General features: G+C 29.4%; 2 protein-coding genes across 2 annotated transcripts; one reads left to right on the forward strand and one right to left on the reverse strand.

Moving 5' to 3' along the window:
- The first annotated feature begins 749 nt into the window (after nucleotides 1-749).
- On the forward strand, nucleotides 750-2952 carry LOC124833264 (putative N-acetyltransferase HLS1). The gene is made up of 3 exons (XM_047307693.2): nucleotides 750-1249; nucleotides 1398-1570; nucleotides 1668-2952. The coding sequence occupies exons 1-3, from the start codon at nucleotides 1067-1069 to the stop codon at nucleotides 2530-2532; spliced, it is 1221 nt and encodes a 406-aa protein (XP_047163649.1). The 5' UTR covers nucleotides 750-1066; the 3' UTR covers nucleotides 2533-2952.
- An 11653-nt stretch (nucleotides 2953-14605) lies between these two features.
- On the reverse strand, nucleotides 14606-16522 carry LOC124829928 (glucan endo-1,3-beta-glucosidase 13). The gene is made up of 3 exons (XM_047303517.2): nucleotides 16261-16522; nucleotides 15041-16153; nucleotides 14606-14925 (listed from the first exon to the last, which is right to left on the reverse strand). Exons 1-3 carry the CDS (start codon nucleotides 16379-16381, stop codon nucleotides 14894-14896), a joined length of 1266 nt encoding a protein of 421 aa, XP_047159473.2. The 5' UTR covers nucleotides 16382-16522; the 3' UTR covers nucleotides 14606-14893.
- Nucleotides 16523-26920: the final 10398 nt, after the last annotated feature.

The following is a 26920-nucleotide window of genomic DNA, read 5'->3' on the forward strand; positions in this document are numbered from 1 at the left end:
ATGAAAATAAAAATAAACATTTTATTGTTGATGAATAAAAATGTCTTAGAATACATGATCAAATTATCTGATGCAAAATAAAGAGATAAATAAAAAAAACAGATGGAAAATAAATACAACTGATTTTATATTTTAAAAATATTTTTAATGTTTTCTATAAATTAAAAAAATAAAACAGGTATGTTCTTCTATGTAATGCATACATAGTAAGGAAAGTGAGAGTATGTAGTAGTATTAAAGGTAATGATTACAAATGGGGTCATGATGGCAACGCATCCTTCCGTATAAAATAAATGATTAAAAATTAAATTAAGAACATCACCACAATACTGCGCAGTCATAGCCGCCACTTATTCGTCCCATTGCCTTTTCTCCTGCCTCTGGCAATCAATATTATTCATTCATTTCCGTCATTATTATTGCTACTCATAAAGAAGAAAATTAAAAATGTTAAGTCCAAAAACAGAAGAAAAAAAAGTCTCCCCAATATAGAAAAAACAATAGATGGAGGAAGGAAGAATAGATAAAGACATATTCCAAATTATTTTAAAGTTATAGTATATATAATTGAATAATAGGAAATGAAAGCAAAAGGAAGTGGTAGATTCTAGAGAGAGAAACTAAAAAATAATCATGTATTGAAAATGAACAAAACCAAGAAAAATATAAACTAACAGAGAAGAACTCAAAAGTTCAGTATTTAAAGGCCACAAGAGTTGTACCTGGCAACTGCGGAGGAATAATAGAAGCTGAAATATCTAAATAAACAGCCCCTTCTCTTCTCTTTCTTTTTTTTATTTATTGACTTTCCAAATTCATTCATACCTATACAAATCATTTTTCAGCCTCTGTTTGGGTTCTCAAATTTCGAACTTGGTAGTTTAGGTTTTTTGCTTATGGCACAGTGTAACTATTAATCAGTCTTGAAAAAGCTGCAATTTCCTCACTCTCAGACTCCTCTATAAAACTCTATCCTTCCCTTGCTATAGTTCTTCGCACTTCCTTCTGCCGTCTATCTCTTCTATCTTATTTCTCACCACCACAGGAATATCCTACCTTTCTTCTGATGGATGAAGAGTTAAAACCTATGCTGTCTGTGAGAGAGTTCGATCCTGATCGAGATAGAGAGAGAGTAGAAGCTGTTGAAAGGATATGCGAAGTTGGACCCAGTGGCAAGCTTTCTCTCTTCACGGACATGCTCGGTGACCCAATTTGCAGGGTTCGCCATTCGCCTGCTTTTCTCATGCTGGTATATATCAACTGACCAACTTCAATCAATGTATCTACACAGACACTTTTCTCACCAACTCAATGAGAGACGATTATGCTACTGTAAAGTTTCAACGAGATAATAAGATGTTCTGTGTACATAATTATTTTCTCATGTGGATCAACAGGTGGCGGAGATTGGTGAAGAGGTAGTAGGAATGATAAGAGGATGCATAAAAACGGTGACATGCGGAAAAAGACTATCCAGGAACGGAAAACACAATGCCAATAACACTAAGCATGTTCCGGTGTACACTAAAGTCGCCTACATACTAGGCCTTCGCGTTTCGCCCAATCAACGGTAAGAATAAATTAGATAGATGATTGTGTTAATGATATACTGATGAAGATGTTGATGAGATGTTAATTGATTATTTGCTTGTGCTGTGATGATGCAGGAGAATGGGAATAGGGTTGAAGCTGGTGCACAGGATGGAGGCGTGGTTCAGGGATAATGGTGCCGAGTATTCCTACATGGCAACGGAAAACGACAATTTAGCTTCCGTTAAACTCTTCACCGACAAATGCGGGTATTCAAAGTTCCGTACCCCGTCCATTCTTGTCAACCCCGTTTTCGCCCACAGAGCAAGGGTGTCCCCCAAGGTCACAATCATTAGCCTTTCCCCTTCCGACGCGGAGGTTCTCTACCGTCGCCGTTTCGCCACGACGGAGTTCTTCCCGCGCGACATTGACTCCGTCCTGAAGAACAAGCTGAGTCTGGGGACGTTTCTGGCGGTCCCGGGCGGGTCCTACAGTGCCGAGACATGGCCTGGGCCAGATCTTTTCCTGTCGGACCCACCCAAGTCGTGGGCCTTGGTGAGCGTGTGGAACTCTAAGGAGGTGTTCACGCTCGAGGTGCGAGGCGCGTCGCGCGTGAAGCGCACGCTCGCGAAGACGACGAGGGTGGTGGACCGGGCCCTGCCGTGGCTGCGGGTACCGTCGATCCCAGACTTGTTCAGGCCATTCGGGTTTCACTTCATGTACGGGCTTGGAGGTGAAGGCCCAGATGCAGCGAAGATGGTGAAGGCCCTCTGTGGGTTCGCTCACAACCTCGCGATGGAAAAAGGTTGCAGGGTGGTGGCCACGGAAGTATCACCAAACGAGCCCTTACGGTCCGGTATACCCCACTGGAAGATGCTGTCTTGTGACGAAGATTTATGGTGTATGAAGCGGTTGGGTGAAGATTACAGTGACGGTTCCGTTGGTGACTGGACCAAATCTCAACCCGGAATGTCCATTTTTGTTGACCCGAGAGAGGTCTAACGAGTCAACGTCCATCTCCACTTTTTGGTTCTCTTGTCTTTTTCTTTCTTTTTCGGTTCCTCCTATTTCCTTTTCTCTCTCCTTTTGTGCATACTTTCTCAAACTATATTATCTAGTTAGGGTAACGAGTTGGGGGTGGAAATGCAGATAGTTGAGGTATATGTGATTTTATTGTCGTTTTTGCTATGTTGAAGGAATATCCTTGTAAGTTATATCCACCATATCCCTTCACCTTTTGTTGTTACGAATTAGCTTTTTCTTAGGACCCTTTTAGTTTCCGCTCTTATTTACCTATCCTCTTTAGCAATTTGGACTTTGCTTCTTTTTTTTATTGTTTTTTATAATATAGTTATTTTACTAAATATAAGTATCGGAATCTATGACTATGCTACGCTTTTATATCAATAATGGGATATGGCTTTTGAGAGAGGGGGATATGAACTCGTGGGTGAATCCCAATATACTTTTTTGTTTGGACATGTCTTGTTTCTAATCTTTTCTTAAAGAACCTTTTTGACGCCAATGTCTTCTGTCCTTTGATAATATGCCCGCAGCTCAGGATCTTATCTTTGCCTAACTTTATTTGATTATTGAGTTCCTCGCATATTTCTTAGATAAATTGTAGTTGCAGGATGCATTTGCATAATTTTTTTATGCAAACAGATTACAACAGAACAAAGAATGTGAGATAAGATTATAAGTGTGATACGATAAAAACCCTGTTATTTAAATTTAAAGAATATAATATACATTTATGTCTTAATGGTGCTAGTACGAGTCAAAAGCTCCCAATTGTAAGCACACCCATGAAATTTATTTAGGCCTCATTATATTCGCAGTTTTTCTTAACTTTTTTCTCTTATTCACTCAATAGCGATGGCTTTTATTCTCCCCATAAAAATTTATTTCTAAACTACTTTGTCCTTTTTTTTTTATTTAACTTCCTTTCTCTCTGATGATTATTTTTTCATCGAAGGATTAAAATGGAATTTTTAAAGTGAGAAAACGTCTAAAAAATGTTATAAAGATAGAGAGTAAGAATAAAAGACAGTTAAGATGATTAAATATGTTGTATTAAAACGGTCAACATATATTTGACACCGTTTTGTATGGTAATTTGATTAGTATTTATGTTAATGGAATGTATAATGTCAGAGTGTTGTAATGGTTTTTTTTTGTGTTATTTAGTAATGTTTGTGTGGGGAAGAAGTAAAGTGTGGAAGGCATGAAAGTAATGGGGAGAGGTGATGATGAGGTGGCGGATGGAGAGTGAAGAGTGTGTGTGGCCTTAGGATTGCACTAAAGTGATGAGTACTAACTTGTTGGAAGTGTGGGACTTAGTGGTGTTATCTTTTCTTTGTGATTCATTTTCCTTCTAATCATAGTATCTTTTTGGGGTTTGCCACCCCCATTCATAATATCCTTCACCCCCATCTTTTTTGGGTGATGGACATGCCATTCATTTTCTTTGACACATGACTCCTCGTTCCAAAAGAGATAGCTACAAAACTGTACCTGCGGTCTGGAAAGGATAACTTAGTCATTTTGCAAGTCAATCGAACTACATGGAGTTGACCACGTACCTAGCATTACCTAATTCCTTCAAAAGTATCGTAGTGCTATCAACTTTGCTCTTATCCTTCACTCACTCCTTGTCGTTTTCCATATATGTCTTTCCCCATTCAAGGATATTTCATTCTTCAAAAAACTCTAATTAACTTTCTAAGTTAAATGTATATTAGTAGTGTTTTGTTTACGGGATTGATGTAATTTGTTTATTATATTTTGGATGTTTGTTTTCATTATTGTTTGTTTTAAAATTTTGTTTGGTCTAAAATTACTTATAAAAGACAATATGACTGAAAATTAATAAAAAAGTTGTTTTGAAAATTATGTATATTGAAAATATAATCAAATATATTTTCACTTCAAATTAGTATGTATAGATTTTAAAATAAACTTTGAATTATCAACTGTCTAACATGATTCGATTGATATTAATTATGTTTTGTCCTAAATGAATCATTATCAGAACTAATTATTTTTTAAAATGACCGAATGGTTACAATTGTTCGTCTCGAATATGATTATCATAATCACTCTTATTATTTTTGATTATATAAATTATTCAATTTAATATAATTAACTTTTAAAATAAAAACATTTTTTTTTCAAATTTAAATATAACATTTTCATCCTATTTTACGAACTAGATAAATTGTACTCTTTACTTTATTTTATTATGTTGAATTTGAGCAGTACAAAATATGTTATCTTGTTAACTCGATGGAGTAACATGATGGGTTAAAAAAATCAATTTAAAAAGAATTGAATCAATTTCATCTAATCCACATCCAACGGCTTAACCACGTTAAATGGAATTTAAAAAAAAAAATTGTAAACTATTGGGTTTATTTTACTATGTTATTGTTATATGTTTACTTTTATAACATATGGAATAAATATAAATAGATTAATAAATTGGTTATACCATAAAAGAAATTGCAGGTTTTATACTAGATACAAATTAATTTATATTCTATTAGTAAATTATTCTACAAATTGGTTTTCTAAAAATAAGTTAAATTTAATTTCACTTTTTAACATGATAAGAAAGTCTGTTTTATTGGATTGGTATTAGATAACTTACAAATATAGAAGTGATAAGAGTGTTAATTATACATTATAAGTAAAAACAACTATCACCTTATAAACATGTAAGTTTATGATAATAAATTAACCTCAAAATTCCTTTTTAATAAGGGATTTAATAAAAAAAATTGAATCAAATTATCAGTTCATTTTTCATCATTAATCTATTGACTCAACAATAAATAAGTCATTAGACAAACTTATTTATAACTAGTCATATATTCATTTTATTCTACACGTTTAAGTTTTTTCACTGTCACGCATTACAAAAAAGTTAAAAACATATTTTATCATTGTTATTTGCATGAATACGTTACTGCACTCTCACACTGATTTTTTTTTTTCATAATAAAATTTTAAATGGACGACTTGCTCCAACTTAATTTTAAGAAAAAAAATATTTATATATTTTTTATTACCAAAAATTCTTTTTTTTATTGTAAACTCCACATTTAATAAGCACCCATGTGTTCTCTATACAAGTTAGTTGGTATATTGCTGGCAAAAATAGATAATTGAACTGACAATGATTTTCAATTTTTTTTTCGTATTATGATATTTTGATCGTTGAATTCAAGAGCAGGGTCATGTATTTCTCTTTCTTTAGGGAAAACGTGATTATCTCCTGTGCTATACTCGTTTTTTTTTTGCCTAAACAAACAGTTGAGTGTAATATTTAATAAAAAGTAAAAAAAGTTATAAAATAATTATATAGAATAAGAAAATTGTTAACATACCATAATCATTAATTTATATATAAAACAAACATAATTTGCAATGGTTGAAAGTCTTAGAAATAAAATTAGTTTAGAGTATATAGGTAAATATAAATTTTAACTTGTAAATTGATTTTGTAAATTTGAATTAAGTTTAAAATCTAATTTTTAATAACCTTCTCGTTCTCAAAATTAGGTTTATGATCATACGTGCATGTAGTTGTTTATGTGACTAAATTCATATTTTCAAACATAATAACATTTGTCCTTTTGTGAGGAGCCTATCGAGAATAGGGGTTCGAAAATTCCGTAAAAATCCAAGGGATACCTTCAACGAATGTAGCACGCGGAAACACCCTAGTCAAGAATGTTAGTGTGAACATTCATAAGAGTAAAATATTGTTAACAATAAAAAAATACAGAGAAAAAGAAAACACATTCAACTTCAACAACAATTATTTACATAATTGAGAAGTTGGTTGCGTTCGTTTACCTTCTGATTATTTAATGACTCAAAATAAATAATACTGAATAGAGTTTGTTTAACTTTCACACCTCATATTTTGTTTTAAATATTACATTTATCTTAGAATAGTTTCCAATCACATGTCTTTTCTCATGCAATATATATGTCAGTGTCAAAATAGTCAACTTGATCTACTACGAGTTTGAACCGAGATAGATTTAAAAAAAATGTAATTTTTTTATACGAATTACTTTTTAACCTGACTGACTTAGAAACCGCTCACCTAGGTCAAATCCGTGGTGAGCTGAGTTGGCTTATCAATGCACCTAATTTAATGACTCAAAATAAACAATAGTGAATAGAATTTGCTTAACTTTCACACCTCATATTTTATTTTAAATATTACATTTATCTTGAATAGTTTCTAATCACATGTCTTCTCTTATGCAATATATATAATAGTCGTGTCAAAATTTCTTCTAACCCGCGAGCCAACTCAACCTACTACAAGTTTGAGTCGGATTGTGTTTGAAAAAAAAATTTAATTTTTTTATGCGGGTTACTTTTCAACCCGACTCACTTAGAAACTGGCTCACCTAGGTTGAACTCGTTGGCTCACCAATTCACCTAATTTAACTTAATTATTTATTATTTTATGTTTCAGTATTATTAGTTAAAATTTTTTAATTATATCGTAGATGGGGATAAAAAAAAATGTTTCAAAGAAGAAAAATATTATAGATTTATCTATTCAAGAGATATTATAAATAGATAAGTGATACAAAAATTATGAATATTAAAAACTTATTTGTTCGTATTTTGTGTTTGTTTTTGGATTATGCTTAGATTATATAATATTTTTTTTATTTTGAATTGTCTTTGGAGTTTAACATCATTTTAGAGTGAAATTTATTTAGATTTGAATTAAAAAAATTATAATTTTTTTTATTTTAAAAAAATTTATAATTAAGTGAGTTAATGAGTAAGTGAGCCAACACGTTTAACCCACTAACTTGTGATAACTCGGACCGAATTCGAATTTTTTCAATTTACTAATAAATGAGCCGAGTTAGATTGATTAACTAAATAATTGTAGAATAGATGAAATATACTATTAGTAAAAATCTCTCGTTAATCTATTACTCAATTATTTGTGACATTCGCAAATAAAAAACATAAACATTAGGTACTCCCGCCACTGAATGCATACAAAGGTTCCGATTTTTAAATTGTGAAGTGATAGATAGATTCAAAGGCCTACCTGTAATTGTAATTATCTGAAACATTAAAATAAGCAGAAAAAAAGATTAGCAATCATATAAAAAGAAGAAGGAAGGAGAAACATGCACGAGTGAAGTGAAGTGAAGTGATCACGGATCAGTGTCTTCCGCGTCTTAAGCCCGAAAGAATAAAAGTAATGATTTGACTAACTAATCTCTTAAACAAATTAGTCTTGATTAATTAGGTCAATAAAACGACCTAAGTTTAATTAATTATATTCTGCAAGCAAACTGCGTAAATTATTATTGGTATTAGTCAATTATGCGAATGGAACATGCCGACTTTTGCCTAATGGTCACTAATTAAACATAATTTAGGTGTAGAAGCTCGTTTCTCGAGTCAGAATTTTCTATTTTAGAGCTTCATAAGACAGACCATGGATACTTCGACGGATCAGGTCAAAGACACAAAAGTGATTCCCAGTTTGCCAAGAAAAGAGAGAGACGTAGAAGATTGAAACGTTTTTCTTTTCCACTATAGAATTTAAAAAAGCTCGATTATAAGCTACTCACCGTGCCTGTTTTCCATTTTCTTTTCCCCCATCTTAGTTTAATGGACCAATTCACTGGTTTGGATTTAAGCACAAAATGACAAATGGTTTGTTATAAAGTTGAAGTCAAGATTGGACGATAGTATTTTTTTTTTTATAGCCTCAGTATTTAACAATTCTCATTTTATGCTTAAATTTGAAATATATGATAACTATGTTATTTTAATCAAATAACTAAGTTAGTTTAGATCAATTCAATGTTAATTGAATTAATGAACTTACAAATCATTTAAAAAATTGAATTAGGTTTAAAATTCAATTTTTAACATAATATTAAAACTATAAATTAAATTTTATTCTCACAAAATATGTTTATTATTCCATTCAGATTCATATTGAGTTGTTATCAAATCATTTATTAATATTTTAGTTCACATTTATACATATCAATACGAGAGAATTTATTAAAATATTACATTAATTAAAAATAAAACTAATTCAAAATATATAAGTAAATATAAATTTCATCACATAATTTGTATAATTATTGACAAAAATAAATTCATTCATCAAATAATAGTAGTTATTATGATAATTTATAGGTTTGATTGAACAAAAGCATTCATAGAAAGGTAAACTTGTTATACATGAATTTTCCGTTAACTTTGTGTAGATTCGTTTAGCCATTTTCAAGTCAAGGACTAGTGTAAAACTTATCTGTTAAATAGCACTACGTATCATTTGTGAAGTGGCTCTATTTTTACTTTTTTTTCATGTCTAAATTAAGGAGAGATAGGACAAAGGTGGCAACTGCTGTCGGAAAGATAATGTCACAATTATGTACTAATTGAATGAGATTACATAAAAATTTATTTGTTTGACACCACATGAACAGAAGGAAATCAAAGAGGGGAAAAGTGTATATTTAATTTGATTGATAAACTCCATGCTTCTTATTATGGTAAAAAAAAAAAGGCTTGTTTATAGGAGAAATAAAGTGTCAAATTAAATGAAAAGGAAAAAATGTATATCCTAAAAAAATTTGTAAGTTAGCTTACTATTTTAAATAGCATTCTTACGTCACACAAAAATGTTTTCTTTTTATAAACTCAAAACAAAGCAAAAGAAAACATAAACCATTTTTCTCCTTTTTTATTTAATATTTTTAGCCTATTTAAATGAACAAAATATTCTATTTCTCCTAATTGTATTTTCTTCTGTTTCAACATATCCAGAAGAAAACAGTTCTATGTCAGTCCAGATTTCTAACAAAGGGGTTAAAAGAGTATTACTAGAATAAATATTTCTCTTATTCAATATTAACCAGAGTGCATAGTACTAAAATTGAAAAGGAGTACCACGTTAACGAATAGAACCTTTTGGACGCAAAATTATTGTGATGAGGTTGAAAGAAGGAAGTGTTGCTCCTTCCACCACCACTCCTTCCTTCATGTACTATTCCATTAATGTTTTATCCCTCTTTTTTATTTTTTCATTCCTATTTTATCTTTAGTAAAATTTTAGGGTTAAAATTTTTTAATCTCTACCCACTCCAATCTTATACATGTATGTCGCGGCAACTCTTCTTCCTTTTTATTGTTCGTCTCCTCATTGTTTCATTGTGCTCTTCTTCCTCTTTTTCACGTTTCACTTCTTCCTCTCATTCTTTAATTGTGATAGGACTTTCATTAGCTGGTGTGCTTAGTGAAAGATTGCAAGTGATGGTGGAAGCAATTGATCAGCCGTGCCAAGATCGGTGTGTGGTGGCGGTGGTGGTGGTGCTTGAAGGATTCGTTGTGAAGGTGCATAATAAACCCTAAAAAAATAAACGTATAATCTTTAAACGGATGTGAGCATCCCTGAGCGGATGTCAACATTCGTTTAAGGAAAAACGAATGTCGATATCCGTTTTGTCTTAAATGAATGTTGACATCCATTGACGGATGCTCACATCCGTTTAAAGTTACATGTTTATTTTCCAATTTATTTTTTTATATTAATTTTGGAGATATTTTAATAATATAATTTATGTTTTGATGTATTATTTTTTAATATATTTTTGATGTATTTTAATAACGCATTTTTGAAGATCTTTATTGTTATTAGTTTATATTTATATTTTTTTGTATTTTGCAGTTATATATAATTAGTTTTTTGTTTTAATGTTTTTGTATAATATATATTTTTTATATATGGTTTTTGTATTCTTTAATAAATTTATAATTATATAAAAAATTATTTATTAGTTTAATTATATGAAATATATAATTTTATTATATTAATATTTTTGTAATTAAAACAAACAGAGAGAGAAGGACAGTTGGGAGGTGAGACTGAGTGAAAAGTAAAAATTGACAGAAAGATAGGGATTGAGTTTAAAGTAAATAAATAGGGTTAAAAATAAAAAATGTTATTTTTATAATTAAATTTTTTTTCAGAAGATTAGGGAGGTGGAGGGAGAAGTGGTGGTGGTGGAGGGAGCAACACCCAAGAAGGAACTAGGCCTGTAACAACATAAAGGCCCAACATGACCTTGTGATTGGGCTTAGCTAGGTCTAATTAAGGAGGGGGCTTCTTCATGCACCCCATAATTATTTTCATCCTGCACCTCTAGATTTTGAATTGATTCATATTTTGCTCCCTCCAAATTATATACTAATAAATGAATAAAACTGTCATCTTCTTCCTCCCTCCCCAAAACTCAAACTATTCTTCCTGCATATTAATCCTTTTTGGGTTTGACACTAAAGAACCAAGCATCCGCCGGATCCATGCTTAGCTTTGGTGATGGACTACCCAACAAAGTGTCATGCAATTTCATTGATTGAATCGAGATAATATTTTATTTTGAAGAGGTAAACAGTAGCGATGGATTCTCTAATGTGATGATTTGAGTTCTCCTATAAGGAACCAAATTACATAATTTGGGCAACGTTTTTGTGCATTGAAATGGGCAATCCAGTTTGAGTCACCGGATCCGGAAGAACTAATCGGATTACCAAATGTGAAGGATGTGAACCGAATCAATCAATCCAGTTACCTTTTATCGCAATTGTACACCCGATTGTCCAGTTCATTAGCTACAACCCTCAAAAGATTACACTTTATTGATTGTTTTGGTTTATATCACATCTCCTAAATTTGATGATTCAGTTTGTCCTCTCAAATTAGGTAATCCAGTTTGTTATCCCGAATCCAATAAGTCAAACCGGAATGGACAATCTGATGCATAGAATGTTGACCCGATTTTCTAATCAGGTGCACAAAATGTTTCCTAAATTTTGTAATCATTTTCATTATGCACAGGTTGGTTATTCTACAAAAGATTTATGCACTCTAGTGGATGTGCAATTATGCATAGAATTTTGTAGTTCTATTAGTTTGTACGCGGTTAAATTTTCATATTTGAGATGAAAGCTTATTCTTTAGGCTTTAATACTCACATGAAATAAATCAAAGCTTCAACATGGAATATTCTTTCATTTTAGTCAATGAAAGTGAAATGAGTTATACTAGACCTTTTTCAAATTATGAAGTATTTTCTACATGTGAAAGCTACTTGAGTGGGTGAGATATTGTTTTTCAATTTGAGTTTGTTATTATTATGTGATATGAGATATCAGTTGGTTTTGTAGGTGTCATTTATCAATAAAAAATGCTAAATGCATTAAAATCAAGTTGTGTCCAAAAAAAGTCACTTACCACATCAGAATCTTCTACACATCTACTTTAATGAATGGATTTATCACACTCTAACAAGATCATTAATTGATGTAATTCAATTTTGTGTCATCTTAAAGATCATTTGGAAGTATATATTGCATTACACAATTGCTCTATTGTAGTGTCAAGAATAAGTAAATTTTTCATATGAAATTGACACTTATCATGTATCAAATGGTTCTATTTATGTATAAAATAATCCCTTTTACTTTATAATTACCACATAAGGTACTAAGAAGAAGAAAAATAGGAATTGGATGAATATTTATGATTTGCAACAATTTTTTGAAGAATTCAAAAATGATGTAATTGAGCCCAAAAATTCGCAATTGAACATCAAATAAGGTGGCCAAGCAAAAATTTGGAACGTTACTTTTGCAGGTAAGCCACAAGAAAATGATGTTGAACACTTAAGGTGATGCATGACTGAAGCACAAGAAAGTGGTGCTCATCCACATAGGTTGTAGAGACAGAAAAAAAAAATCCCTCCATGGAAGGAAACCTTTGTGACTGAGTTTAAAAGTTGGGCTTAGCACAGTCCAAAAAATTTTATGAATAAAGACCTCATGTTCTCATTTTAGACATTGAGTAGAGGATTAAATAAGTAATGGTGGAGTAGAAATAGGTATGTAAAGCTAGAGAAATGTTCTTATTGTAAATCTTATATGTAGATGATGTTGAAATTGTATAACAATATTCTATGGATAGTTGAACTTTCTCACGTTGAAGTTAGATGTAATCAATTTTAATTCACTGTACTCTTATTTCTTGAGTATTTATCTATTATCAATTGGTTTATGTCTCAATTAAAAGGGATAATGACATTTTTCTTGTGCTATTATACTAGGTTGAAGGTCATATTTATATTTCCTATACTAACAACACATGTTTTCCTTGCAGGTTGCTTATTAGCTCTATCAAATCTCATAATAACATAAACAAACCCAAGCTGAAAAGCGATACCTTTCACTCACTTAAGTAAACCATCATGTATAGAAAATACCTAATAAGTTGTAAAAGGCCTAGTATAATCTTCATCTTTCATGAAGTCTCTCAAGTCTAAAGAATAAGCTTCCGTCTCCAATATTAAAATTATAGCCACCTACAAACAACATAAACTAATACGACTACAAAATTCTCTACATAATTGCACATCCACGGGATTGCATGCAAAAATCATTTCTATAATAACCAATCCGTCCATAACGAAGCAGATTACGAAATTCGGGCAACATTCAGTGCACCGAAATCCCCATTCCAGTTTAACTTATCATATCTAAGATAACAAACCAGATTACCTAATCAGGGACAACAAACAAGGTCATCAAATTCGAGAGATGTGATATGAACCAGAGCAATCAATTCAGTGAAAGCTTTTTAGGAATGTAGTTATGCATCTCAATTACTCCGAAACACTAAATTTATTTAAGAAAAAAAAATTAAGCATAGTAAGACTGATATTTCATTTTTCATTCAACACCTATCCAACACCAATAAAATAATATTTGTACTTTAAAATACAAAATAAAATCATTTAGAATGAATAGTCTAGGAAAGTAAAAATATTGTTTTATTGAGTGTTGGAAAGAGGTATAAAAATTGAGAGGTGTACATAAATTTTTTTTTGTCTAAATTAGTCTTGATCTTATGATTAAGAAAGAGAATAAAAGGTGCAGCTTGAGGTGCTTAGGTTTTACCCAAAATTACCCTTTTTTTCACCTATATCCTCTTCAAAACCTTTTAGATCTCTTCAAATACAAACAAGTGCGTTGAATACACACTGTGGCTGACCGTTGCTCCTTTTTCATCCTACTGTAACCCATCCAATAATGCTTTTTAGGCAGAAGCATTTTCTTGAATTTTGTTTCACCTTCTTTCGGAAACACCAAAATATAAAACAAACTGTAAAAAGCTGCAGCAGGTGGGCCATGAAACCCAAAAAGTTGAGAGGACAACACTTAACACTGCCCCCCACATCTTTTAAATCACTCATCAGAACTGTATAATCAAACATTTTATCCTTTCAGTAAAATTTAAAAACCCTTCTTAAATGATAGCTACACAAAATTCATAAATGCGTTATAATGCTTAACCTTTTACAGAAAAAGTAAAATCAAATGCTACAGAAGAAAAATTCAAATTAAGGACTAAAACGTTCCACAAATATCAAACTACCTTGCACAAAATTTTCGATTGTATAACCCAAATCAAACATCATTGTATAAAACTCAAATCATTCTAACCTGACTCCAATAGAATATTTTACACTTTATTATCAGTTTATAAGGAAAAATGGACATCTGAGTACAGCACTGCCCAATATTCAATCCAAATTACTCTTACATGAAATTCTAATAAAACTATAATGCTGACATACCTCGATTTTGTTTATGTGCTAGATGATTAGCGTAGTTCCGGCTTAGATTTTTGAGGAAAAAAACATTTTAGATGACAAAAGGAAAGACATTTCTGTCATACAGAGCAAGAAAAAAACATTGTAGATCAAAAAAGAAAAGACCCTTCGGACAAACAGAGCAAGGATGTTTGAATTGGGGAAGATAATCAACAATGACTGGATTCAAAACGACAAATTGTAATCCTGTTTTGAAAACTAACCATTCAAGATGTTCTATTTCCATACGCAAATTTCTAACTGATTTAAATGGTATGCAAGAAACAAAAATGTGTTGGTACATCTGATAAAATTTGTATTCTTACAGCTAAAACAACAAAAGACAATTCTAGTAGAAAATTGAAGGAAAAATAGACATATAGATCGGAAAAGTAATTCAGAACAGAACTACAACTTAGTTACTACATATATCCATAAACCATGGGAAAACAAACAACATGACGATTATGCTGGAACGTATCTAAGTTAGTCCTTGTTCTATTCCCAATATAGAAGCTGCCTAGGTCCATACATTATAAATAAACAGATTGCAAGGAAATCAAAAGCAATGTCACCTTAACATAAAATCCTCAACACTAACTGCAAGAAAAAGAAGGTCGCCAGCACCACTTTGATTTCGCTTAGCTAAGAATAAACCGACAGTGAAGAAAACCTGCAAATCAATACCACTCTTTCATAATGAAGGGAACAAGAGAAGAAAACAATAGCACCAACCAAGCTAAAACAGATTTGAGAAAACAAAGACAATATGGACAATGCATGCTTACTTGGGTCAGCATTGATCAACATGGCAGTGCCTCCAAAGTTGCATGTTCCGCCATTTCTCTTGTGCTTCTGCCAGTAACTGTTGAAAGCATAGGAAGCGTGAGCAACCACAGTATCAGGATAATAGCAGTTTCCCTGTGGCGTAATCTCCATGCAATCAGCACCACCCTCTCCACAAGCATAATCCATAGCCTGTTGCAGGGTTTCTTCAGGAACACTGGGCTTAGCCACACACCACACCTTCTGGACAGGGAATATCTGGGGGTAAGGTGAGCCATTGTGTAGTGGATCACAAGGAGGGAGTGTGAAACCATGAGGTGAACTAGCTGGAACACCAAATGGTGGCTCTTCAGGGGCAAAAGCGGGAGAAAGAATTGGTGGGGGTGAAGAAACTACTTGTGCTAAAGGAGGCAAAGGTACATTGGAAGGGGTCATTGGTGCCTTGGCTATTTCTGGTGTTGGAGCTGGCCTTACTGGTAAAGAACCTATTGGGCTAAAATCAACAACTGAAAGCTTTCTTGCCGTGCTTTTTCTCCCTTTTGTAACAATGGCGATGACATTTATGTTGCCGAGACAGAAAAATCCAAGCTTTTTCAAGGACTCAAAGTGGGAAGACACCAAGCTCAAACTTTTATCAGAGAAATGGGAGAAGCCATTATGTGGGATCACAGAGTATGTGGAGTTTACCTCTTGGAGAAACTCTAATAGGGGTTTGACCATTTTCAAATCATTGTTAGAATAAACTCTGTTTAGAGACAAACACTCCAGAGTAAAAGCAACAGAAACTTTTATGTCTTTCTCCAAACCCCACCTCTTGAGTGAGTGGTAGACATTTTTCAGGGAAGACAGAACCTCAGAGAGGTGGTTGTGTTGGTGCTGTTGGCAGAAAGCAGTGGTTCCCACAACTATGGTGGTGATATTGGAGGCAGGGTAGTGTGCAAGAACGTTGTGTCTGAGCCATCTTTCAGCCAATAGAATACTGAAAGAGACCTCATTGAGGTCTTCAGCGCTCACTGAAACAGCCAAGGGAAGCTCATCAGCTTGTGATGAGGCTTGTAAAATGTCATCACTCGTCTCACATAGGTTTAGGAACTCAATGGATTCTTGACCAGTTACTGCAAATTTAAACCAACAAAAAACAAATATTAGATTCAGAAGAAGTAAAAAAAACACACTGCACAACATTCAAAGTTGAGAACTTTATGAAAACAAAACACATTACCAGTAAGACCCAGAAAACAAAGAAAGAAAATAGGACATAGCCACCCCATTTTCTTCAGAGCTTTTGTATGAAGCACACTTTTTAAACAAACTCGAACTTGCTGGGAAGTTCTCGGGCTCATGCACTTCTTATATTGGAAATGTGACCTTTTTTAATAGCGCAGAAGAACACTTAACTCGTGTTGCGATGTTTATGAGTTTCTCTTTCTCCACAATGCCTACATCTGCAGTTCCACATCCAAAGTTTGAACCATTTGGGGGAAAAATAGAAAATAAGACTCGTCGTGTAATAACAGTACGAGAAAATAAATAAATACACAAAAAGGACAAACATGCTAACAAATTCTTACAAAGAGAAATGGAGAAATAACATCAGTACACATAATTAATGGTCATGCAATATTGAGAATTAAAGAAAAAGTGACCAACTGAATATATATTTATAATGATAAATACCCAAAGGTAATAATAATACAGTGAAAGACTTCACTTACAATATAATATTAAAGCTAGTATTTACATTGTTTCAGGTAAATTGTTACACTATATACTTTTTCCTAGTATTTTAAATAATAATCATACTATTTTAAAAGTAAATAAATAAATACTCACCTTTTTTATATTTTTAACGAAACAATATTAATATTTTTATTTTTTTTATTAACTAACATTTTTCCTAAAATTTAAATAAGTAAAATAAAATAAAATTTTAAAATGTAAAGTTAAAGAAATTAATTGTTATATGTTAACAATGTCAACAAAATCACACCATTAAAATTACCATATAATTAAACATTCTATATTTTGTAATGCTTTACCAAAATTAAATCACAATCTATTTTATATTTTGTTTGATTAAAATTTTAGTATAAAATTTAATATTTATTGTATAAAAATTAATATTTTTGTATAAAATTTTATTTGATTAAATCCAATCCTATTTAATATTTAAGTATAAAATTTTATTTGATTAAAATTATTAAATAATAATATAAGTTATTTAATGTACTTTATGAACTAAACGTGTATTTTTAATATTAAATAATTCCATTCCTTACATGTTGGACAATATATCCTTTTTTAAAAAAAAAAAACTTAAACAGTTTGAAAATTAACATTTTAAAACTACAAATTTTACGAAAAAAAAAATTAATTTGTGATTCAAACTAGTACTATTAAAGATTAATTAAGTTAGATTAAATTTAATAAAAATGTAAATATTAATCTCTACTTTCCAAGTTCAGTAATTAATTCACTTAAATCGAACCTATATACACCCATAAATAGTAGATGCAACTCCAAGTATACAATCCAACCACTTATAAATAGGAATATTTTGTAAATTTAAAATTTATTGAACACTCAAAATATTAATATTTGCGTTGTATCCAACTTATTTAATTCATTTAGACCTTATTCTTTTGAGTAGATTTGAGAGGATTTGAAGATAAATTTTTTTGTCGTTTATTTGAGTGAATTTGAAGGTAAATAAGAGTGAATTTGAAAATAAATTTTTTTAATTTGTCACGTCAATACAATTCTATATTAATTCTCACAAATTTTATTTCCAAATTCACTCTTATTTACCTTTAAATTCACTCAAATAAATGATAAAAAAATTTATCTTCAAATCCCCTCCAATTCACTCCCTCAAATTCATTCAAAAAGAACAACTGCCTTAAGCATGGTGTTATCAATACAATGGTGATTTTTAAATTGAAATGTGTTCATTGCAACTTGAATGATTGTGATGAAATTTTAAAAGACAAAAACAATAAATCATTCTAAAATTTGTGTCAACTCGTACTAGAAAATAGACCTAGGAAAAAGTGCGCCAAATTGACTAATTTAGGTTAGTTGATGGGAAAGTTACATATTTAAGTTACTTTTTATAAAAATTATAGATGCGTCCTAAATAAATACTACAAAAATAATCATTATTAAATCAAATAATTTTTTATTTTTTAAATTGAAATTATGTTTATAAAACATACTTTCATAGCGGTGATGTTGTGAAAAAACTCACTTAAAATTAATCGTATTTAAAAAAAGTATAGCAGAGAATAACTAATGCAAAAAAATGTACTGACATGTGTTTTCTTTAGTTTTTAAAGTAAAAAAAAAAAAATTAACGCTGTATAAGAAGACGGTTATCAGATGTCAGAGATAAAAAAATTAGGACGTTAATTGACATTGAAAATAAGATAATGTGTTAATTAATGTTAAAAAATGAAAATTTTTTATGTTTATTTTTTTGTCATTGTCAATTTTTTTTATTTTTTTAACTAAAAGTGATTTATTTTTACAATTCTACAAGATATGAAAAGAAGAAAATTAAAAAGATGTAGTCTAATTTTTGGCATTTTATAAAGCACTGATTATAAGCTATGAACTATAAAAAAAAATTGTCACAAGTAAATAGTGTTATGGTGAATAGTAGTATGAACTTGAAATTGTTTTGATAGTTATGGTTATTGTTTTCTGTTAGATTTTTTTTACCACTCTTTAGAACTCGTGTTTCAGAATAAAAAAAACACCAAAAGTCTTTACTTTGAGTCTACATGAAATATAAAAATTATTTAGAAAGTCAATTGTAATATATCTTTAAACAACCATATCATTAGTTTCGATTGACCGATTTGTCGTTATTATATGTTGATTTAGGGTAGAACAAAATTTTCAATCACGTGATAGCTCATGTAGACGGTTGTTCCTTCTAGGTTTAAAAAAAGGTTGTTTTCTATTTTTTGTTAATTTTTTTACAAACTTTGCAAAAATATTTCACATACTTAAACTTTGAATCTTGATCTAATTTTTTCTTTGTGAGAGCTTCTCATGATATTTTGGTGCTTGAACAAATTTTCAAGTCATTTGGAGTTGTTTTGAATATACTTTCAGTTTTACCCCAAGTTGTGATGTACAACATTTAGTATGAACAACAAACAAGTTTAACAATACAACAAACAAATTCAACAATACAGCAAACAAGTTCAACAATATCAATATCAATATCAATATTAATACCAATAGGTTCAACCTTCTTCAAAACGAAAACAAAAACTAACATTTTTGAAGAAAGATTAGTCGAAATAAAGTGTTGTCACCAGTGAAAGAGAAAGGAGAACACGCTAATGATAGAGAACATGAAACCAATAAGTCAAAACGAACAAAAATCATACCTAAAGTAGTTAATCAACATACATTTGTATAAAATGAAAGAGAGATTACATGTGTTGGTCGACAAACTTTGTGGGTTAAAAGTTTAAGCAGAAAAGAAAGTCTCGTGCAAAAATAAAAATCTTTCGCCCAAATTTTTATTGAATTCACTAACATATAACATTTGAAAAGTGATATTTTGATGTCTTATAAAAACTAGGGCCTTTGAGGTCATATGTAAATACATTTTCACTTTTGCGCTAAAAATTTATCTAATATGATGCCAGAATTCTAAATTTCTGACATCTTATAACCAATTTGCGTAAAAAAAAGTCCAAATTCTGACGTCTTAATTGAACTTCTATTTACAAAAATATCAACAATAATTTTTTTAGCGTTAATTTTTTTGTTTTATGAAGTTGAACGTGAGACTTTGAAGCTTTATTTTGCAGTGGTATATATTACACAACTTTATTTAAACGGGATTAATTTTAAATAAAGTTATATTTAATCTTCATCACTAACACAAAAATGATGTTTTGTAAACATGATTTTAATTTCAAAATTTTAAAATTTTATAATTTAATGACAACTTATTTATAATAAAGTCATATCTACTTAACCCAATTTGATTTTATTTATAATTATTTTTTAAAATAACCTAAATCAATCATTTTCAATGTCAATTTGTCGAAAGGAACGTAACACGTGAAACAAAAAAGACGTGAAACTCGTGAATTGAAGAAAAAGACCCACACTGAACGAGCACAGAAAAGGAATCAAGACGTTACAATGAGCCCACCACAGACCCAATGGCCCAATTCTCAGTACCTTGCTGGAAGAGACTGTCAAGGACAATAGCCTCATTGACGGTTCCTACCCCTAACGTACAACTACTGAATCAAAATTCCACCAAACAACTTAAACAATATTGTTTTCCGTTCATGGCTGTCATAGTAAAACATTATGTTTTATCATGTCTATGACAGTAAATTTTCAGATTAATTATTTATATAATAAACTTACAACTAGGTTTAAAATTATTTATTATTTACCTGAAGAAAACAGTTTAATTAATTATTCCATAAATCGAGTTCATAAGCTTGTTTACACTCTGTAATTTTTTTTTCACGTTTGAAAGGTGCTACTAAACAAATATATTGAAAGGGAGCAACTGGACCAATTAAAAAAAATAGCAGCATTGGACAGAACTAGGCCCAAGAGACATCAATTAAAATGAGTCACTTGACATAAATAGCCAGTGGCTACTTGTATTTTAAGTAGTTGATATCACTTGTGTTAAATATGTTTTTCTTAAACAAAAATAATAGGTTCTAGAATACCTGTTCTTTAAATGATTAACTATTTTTTTTTTATAAAAGTTATTTCTAGTTAATGTTGAAAAATACGTCTTGTTTGTATAATGATTATTATAAATAAATTGTTAATTAGTAGTTAATATGTCACATTTGATTAGAAAATAGGAATGAGAATTTCCCATCAATCATATTTCTATGTATTGAACTCTTCTATTTGTTTGTTTTTCAACTCTATGGAAAAAAGATGTTGGTCCATTTATATTTGCTTCCAACTACTCAACCCGAATATTCAATTTATATAAAGAGTAATAATAAGTGTTAAATGAGTATGTAAAATAAATCATTTGGGTATCATTATTTGCCTAAAATACATTCTTAGGTATTCGTGTGAAAGAAAATTAAATGGAAAAGAAAAATATAAAGAAAAAAAACTATATTTTTTTTATTATATGATTGAGGAAAAAAATATATTTACATAGAGAGAAAAAAAGAAGAGAAAAATCATCAAAGTGATTATTAGTTTAATATTAGATAAAATACACTGAAAACACACACTTGATTAATTAAAAATTGTAAGAAAACTTGACATTTCATGAATTTTGTTTAATTTTTATTTTTTTTGTAAATTTTTTGTTTATAAATTACAACCAATAATGAAAAGTGTTTTAAAATATCTACCGACATGTTTTAGTTGATTAAAAATATAAAATATGTTTTCATTTTAAAACTTATCAAATTCGATTTTAGTTTTCTCAATAGATTTTTTCCTTCTAATCTAAAAGTATTTCCCTTATATGTCAATACTTATTTTGTGGTGGTCTATTCTCGTTATTAAATATAAATTATGATTATTTTAAGAACTATAAAAGTAAAATACTTCAAAATTAGGCCAGTAGAAAATGGGTTAGTTTTTAGAAGATTAAAATCGAATTTAAATATCTTGATAATAACTAAAAATGCTTTTTATCCAGGAACATATATAATATTTAAATTAACTGAAATATTAAACAAAAAGGAAAAAAAAAAAACTCTTGTTTCACCATATGATCTGAAACACTTGAATCATGTTAATCAACATCCATGTAAACTTTGAGATGTTAGTGTTCTTTTTTTTCTATGTTATAAGCTAAGAAAGACGTTACTCACTATTTCAGTGTGAAAAAAGATTGTTCGGTGTGAGTTCAGAACACCATATTCCAGCTGGAACCCTAGCTTGAATCCATGATGGTTGGTCCACACAAACCATATCTCTGACTTTTTTTAGAATTTCTTTTTCCACCTTTGGAATCTTAAGCTTATGTGCTTCTTTATAAAACAGGGTGATATACTTCCAAATATAAATTGACTACTCTCCCTGTTTACATGTTGTGTCAATTGTAAGCTAATTAAAATAAAGAAAAAAATATTCATACATATCCAAAATATTCATATTCATAGTAGATACTTCTTTAAAAAAATTAAATAATAGATTTGTAAAATATATAATACGATAAGAAGAAAAATAATAAAAAAGTGTTTAATGTTAGATAGAAGAGTACATAGTTTAATGTCCGAAACTAAAATTTTATACAAGTTGTTTTTTTTAAGTAAAAATATAAAATATTAAAAATCTCATACAATATAACTAAATCATAATATATATATATATATAGTGAGTATAAATATTCAATTAATATTGAAGTTATATGATAAATGGTATTAATATGAACAATATCATTCATTTGTAAACTTATAATGGTTTTGTTGATGAATTGAATGGAGAGTAAGAGAAGCAAAAGGAAATGTTATTAATAATAGATTCTTACCTTTAATTTTCATGGAGGTCCTTGATGGGCTTAATAATTTCACTTGCTACTGAAGAAACATGTAGAAAGAGTGGCGTGAATGGTTTGTTCTTTAGGGAACAAATATGCGTGCACTACATCTTCATCTTAAAACACTGGGTATGTATCACTATTAAATAAGTAATTATTTGAAAAAATTAATTAAGATAATAACAGTTTATTCTGTATTTTATTTAAAAAAATAATCATGTTTTTACTTTAAAAAAATATTAAGGGGATGTCCCTCTTCTTTATTTATGAGCAGATATATAAATTTGATGCAATTTTTTTTAAATACATTTTATCTTTTCATTTTATGATTGTAAAGGTTCTAATTAAAAATAAAATAATTATGGTATTCTCTAATTTCTTTTATTATATGTATTAAATTAATATATGTCAATACATAAGAGGATAGTTACTATAAATATATAAATAAAATTTAAAATTTTAAAATTAATAAAAATGACACTTATTAAATGAGCGAAGATATTAACATCAATTTTTTTATTGACTAATATAAAATATATAATTTATGTCAAATATTAAAAGAACAAACTTAAAGTTTGTTTTGTGTGAAAACACGAGGAAAACATTAATTTGAGTTAATATTTATTTTTTATGTCAAAATGTTGTGGGTTTGGGATTTATTTATGATTAAGTATTCATCTTTAGATGAGGTTTGTTTGTTAAAATATGTATTTTCATTTGTGACTGGTATGTTTTTTTTTTAGGAATTTGGTAATTATTGTCATCTTATTTGTATATTATGTTTTTTCATTATTGATAAAAATATTAGTAACCTCAACTTTCGCATTGGTAAAAATGTTTGTCCTTTAACTTTTAATCCATCACCATCGTCAAACAGTCATACGGGAAGAATATTAAATTATACAAATAAAAATGATATAGAAAGATTAAAATTTCACAATTATGTTTCAATACCTAACTCAATTTTTTAGAGTCCAACTTCATTTAATATGTAACACATACAAATTGAGAAAGTTTAAAAATACTCATTTTATTATAATTTTTTTTATTGGTAGCAAACTTTTATAAGTCAAATATGATATAATTCAACATAAATTTGTCATTTTTATGTAAACTTTATATAATTCCACGTAAATTTATCTATTCTATATTAATATCGAGCTTAAAACAAACATAAAAAAAATCTAAAATAATTAATATAAAAGGTTGTTGTTATGTCAAATAAATGACTAACTTTTTGTCTGTGAATCACGATGAATTAATTATATATATATATATATATATATATATATATATATATATATATATATATATATATATATATATATATATATATATATATATATATATATATATATATATATATATATATTACTTTAAAGACAATAACCGCATTTTTCAAATTCAAGCTATTTTAATTTTATTTTATATCAACCAAGATAAATTATAAATTCGAGAATTTTCCTTTTAATATATTGATAATATGATTTTTTTTTAAAAGTAATTATAAGATGAGAATCATAATTGTTAAAAAAATGTACAAACAATTTTAAATTTTGAATAAATTTAACTAAAACCTTAAGAAATTTGTTCTTTGACTATACACTTAAAATCAATGTGCATTACGGTATATATAAGCCACGAAAATAAAAATTAAATACAACCTTTATACACAAGACACAATATATGTTTTTTTTTTCTGATTAATATGAGCACACAGAGATAGGTATAATAAAAGTGTTAAAATAAATCTCTTTCCATTTTAACCCCTACATTACTTAGGGAATAAAAGAATAAAAATATTTTTTATAAAAACATAACATTCACTTGTAATTGTTTGTCACTACAGATCAACAATAAAATGTTAAATAAATGAAAAGAGTCAATTTCAACTTTTCTAAACAGTCAACTTCACCTTAAAGCACTTAGTTATAGAATTACTTGATAATTTTTCATTTAATTTATTTAATTTAAAAAATTTCAAGTAGTTATCGAAAAACAAATCATTCCATTCTATAAATGACCTAATAATTTACTTAAATGAAAAAGCAACATATAATCTGTCTGTTATGTAACAATTGATAATTTAAATTGAAAGATAATTATATTTTAAAATTTATCAACTTAACACTAGTTTAAAATCTCGGCATTGTTTATTTAGTACATGCTGTGTTACCTCCAAAAGTATTAGCATATTTTTATAAGAAAAAAAAATAAAGAAAACTTCCTTTTTAAGTTAACCTTTTAAAATTGTTTAGTTTTGGGACGACTCACATCAATGGTATTTAGATCTTAATTAAAGACATCATCACAATCAAAAGAACTCTGGTTATAAAAGAAAACATCATTATTATTTTCTTAGTTTTTTAAAAACTAGACAAAAACGTGTTTATTAATTAATTAACTAAAACAACATAGATCTTAGATTTTGTGTAAAAATGGATATAATTTAGCTTAGGTTAAGTTTCAGAGAGGCCTTTTTCATAATGTAGAACACTGCTACTAAAACAAGGGTTTATCCCATGTTTTCCATAATTAAGTTAGACTGAGAAGGAAAATGAGAAAGGGTTGGTGTATTTGAAAAAAAAAATGCATACAAAACATATTTTCTATTAATGGCTTATTCTTTTTGTTGTGATTAGGTAGGAGAAACATAAAGGGGAATATATCTGCAACCATTTAGTAAGGAAGCAAAACATTAAATACAATGTAACATTACAGGATGGTTTGGTTTTATTCCACATGATCTAAGAATATATTCAATTACATGTAAGGATATGGGTAAGACTTTTCCCATAGCATCCTTAAAGAACCGCTGACAAGGGTTCGTTAAAAAATGTGGGTATTTTGATCAATTACCTTCTCAACACCAAATACTATTCCTAATTATGGTTAACGGATACATTAATAATATATAATTAGCCTGATAAATAGGGTCAAAAGAGAGCCAAAAGAATCTAGTGGAGCTTTGTAACTCTTGACCTACTACCACATTTAAGAAACTGCCAAAACAAGGAACTTCAATATTTAGTTTATAGTAATCCATTTTAACACAACAAAAGAGAGGTGTCTGCTAAATAGAGTTGGAAAATTAAAAAAAGTGTATTATCTTTAACATAAAATCTAATATTTATGTTATGTTTGTGAGACGTTATATATATATATATATATATATATATATATATATATATATATATATATATATATTCCTTAATGTTTGCGAGTTTTGTTTTTTTTATCATAATATAAGACATAATTTATCTAATTCATATTTTTTTCTGACCATAGTGATATCATTGTTGAAACTTTTTTATGAGGTTAGACTAAGAAAATTCACCACTTCTAACATAGGAGTTGCACATTTAATATGATGATAAAACGTTCAACACAAAATCTTAAAGTGTACTGTTGATATTTATCTTTTTATATATTATCTTTCTCCTTTATACTCAACCAAATAAACTTCTACTTTTATTTAAATTCTTAACAAGTATAAATATATTTTTTAAATTCATTTACGCTACTCGGCGAAGTGCAACAAGTCGTAAATACATGTTATTCATTTTGATATTTATTTGTTTATATATGTTTATGGTTTTAATATAGTGATGATAAGGAGTAAGTATATATTAGGAAAAGATAAAGAGTGGAAAGAAAGAAGAATGATCTCATAGAATAACGTGATATATATTATGTTGAATGAAAGAGAAAAAAGAGATGGAAGGGCAGTGATAGTTGATGGAAGAGTGAAAAGAAAAGGATTACGTATTTGTTTAAAAATGAAAGGTAATCCTGTAGTTAGAAGTGACAAATTGCATAGTGGTGAAGAAAGGCATAACTTTTGTGAAGAAAAGGAGTTATGGTAAGAGAGTGTGATTGCGTAGTGGAGGAGTCCAAATACAAACAAAAGTGAAAAGGGAGAAAAGAAAAGCTAAAAGCATTAGCCTGGGGCGTGTGCATGTTCCCCACACACCACAAACAGGGTCGGCGAATCAACGAAACAAAGCACAAAGTGGAAGAAGACCATGTCAAAGGTGACCCCACGGTTACATCTTTTCCCACAATTGCAGATTAACTGCTTCCCGACGTTCTATTACAACATCCTCTCACACATAATACACCTCCAGGGTTTACAATAAATATGTTTACCGTTTTCCTAATCACTTCCCTCCATTCCGTCGGCAGGATCCGACAAGCATAGCGTTCCACCTCTCTTTTCTTTTTATGCTTTTCTTCCAGTACTGTCTCGTACCAGTTATAAGTCTTTTAATACAGACTCTTTCTAAAATAATTTTTTTTCCGTGATTAAAAATGTTTTAGATGTAGAGTCGAGGATTTTCATATAACACACTTTATTCCAAGTTAGTTTAAG

This window comes from Vigna umbellata, chromosome 7, assembly GCF_029865625.1.
Source record: "Vigna umbellata cultivar VRB3 chromosome 7, Vumbellata_1.0, whole genome shotgun sequence".
Lineage (NCBI taxonomy): Eukaryota > Viridiplantae > Streptophyta > Magnoliopsida > Fabales > Fabaceae > Vigna > Vigna umbellata.

Bases quoted from the DNA above. Each gene is read 5' to 3' on its own strand.
- LOC124829928 (XM_047303517.2), bottom strand. From the start codon at position 16,381: ATGAGCCCGAGAACTTCCCAGCAAGTTCGAGTTTGTTTAAAAAGTGTG. The intron at 16,154-16,260 runs GTAATGTGTTTT...TTAAATTTGCAG, and splicing joins TTGTTTTCTGGGTCTTACTG to TAACTGGTCAAGAATCCATT. The intron at 14,926-15,040 runs GTAAGCATGCAT...ATTGATTTGCAG, and splicing joins GTTGATCAATGCTGACCCAA to GTTTTCTTCACTGTCGGTTT.
- LOC124833264 (XM_047307693.2), top strand. From the start codon at position 1,067: ATGGATGAAGAGTTAAAACCTATGCTGTCTGTGAGAGAGTTCGATCCT. The intron at 1,250-1,397 runs GTATATATCAAC...GTGGATCAACAG, and splicing joins CGCCTGCTTTTCTCATGCTG to GTGGCGGAGATTGGTGAAGA. The intron at 1,571-1,667 runs GTAAGAATAAAT...GTGATGATGCAG, and splicing joins CGCGTTTCGCCCAATCAACG to GAGAATGGGAATAGGGTTGA.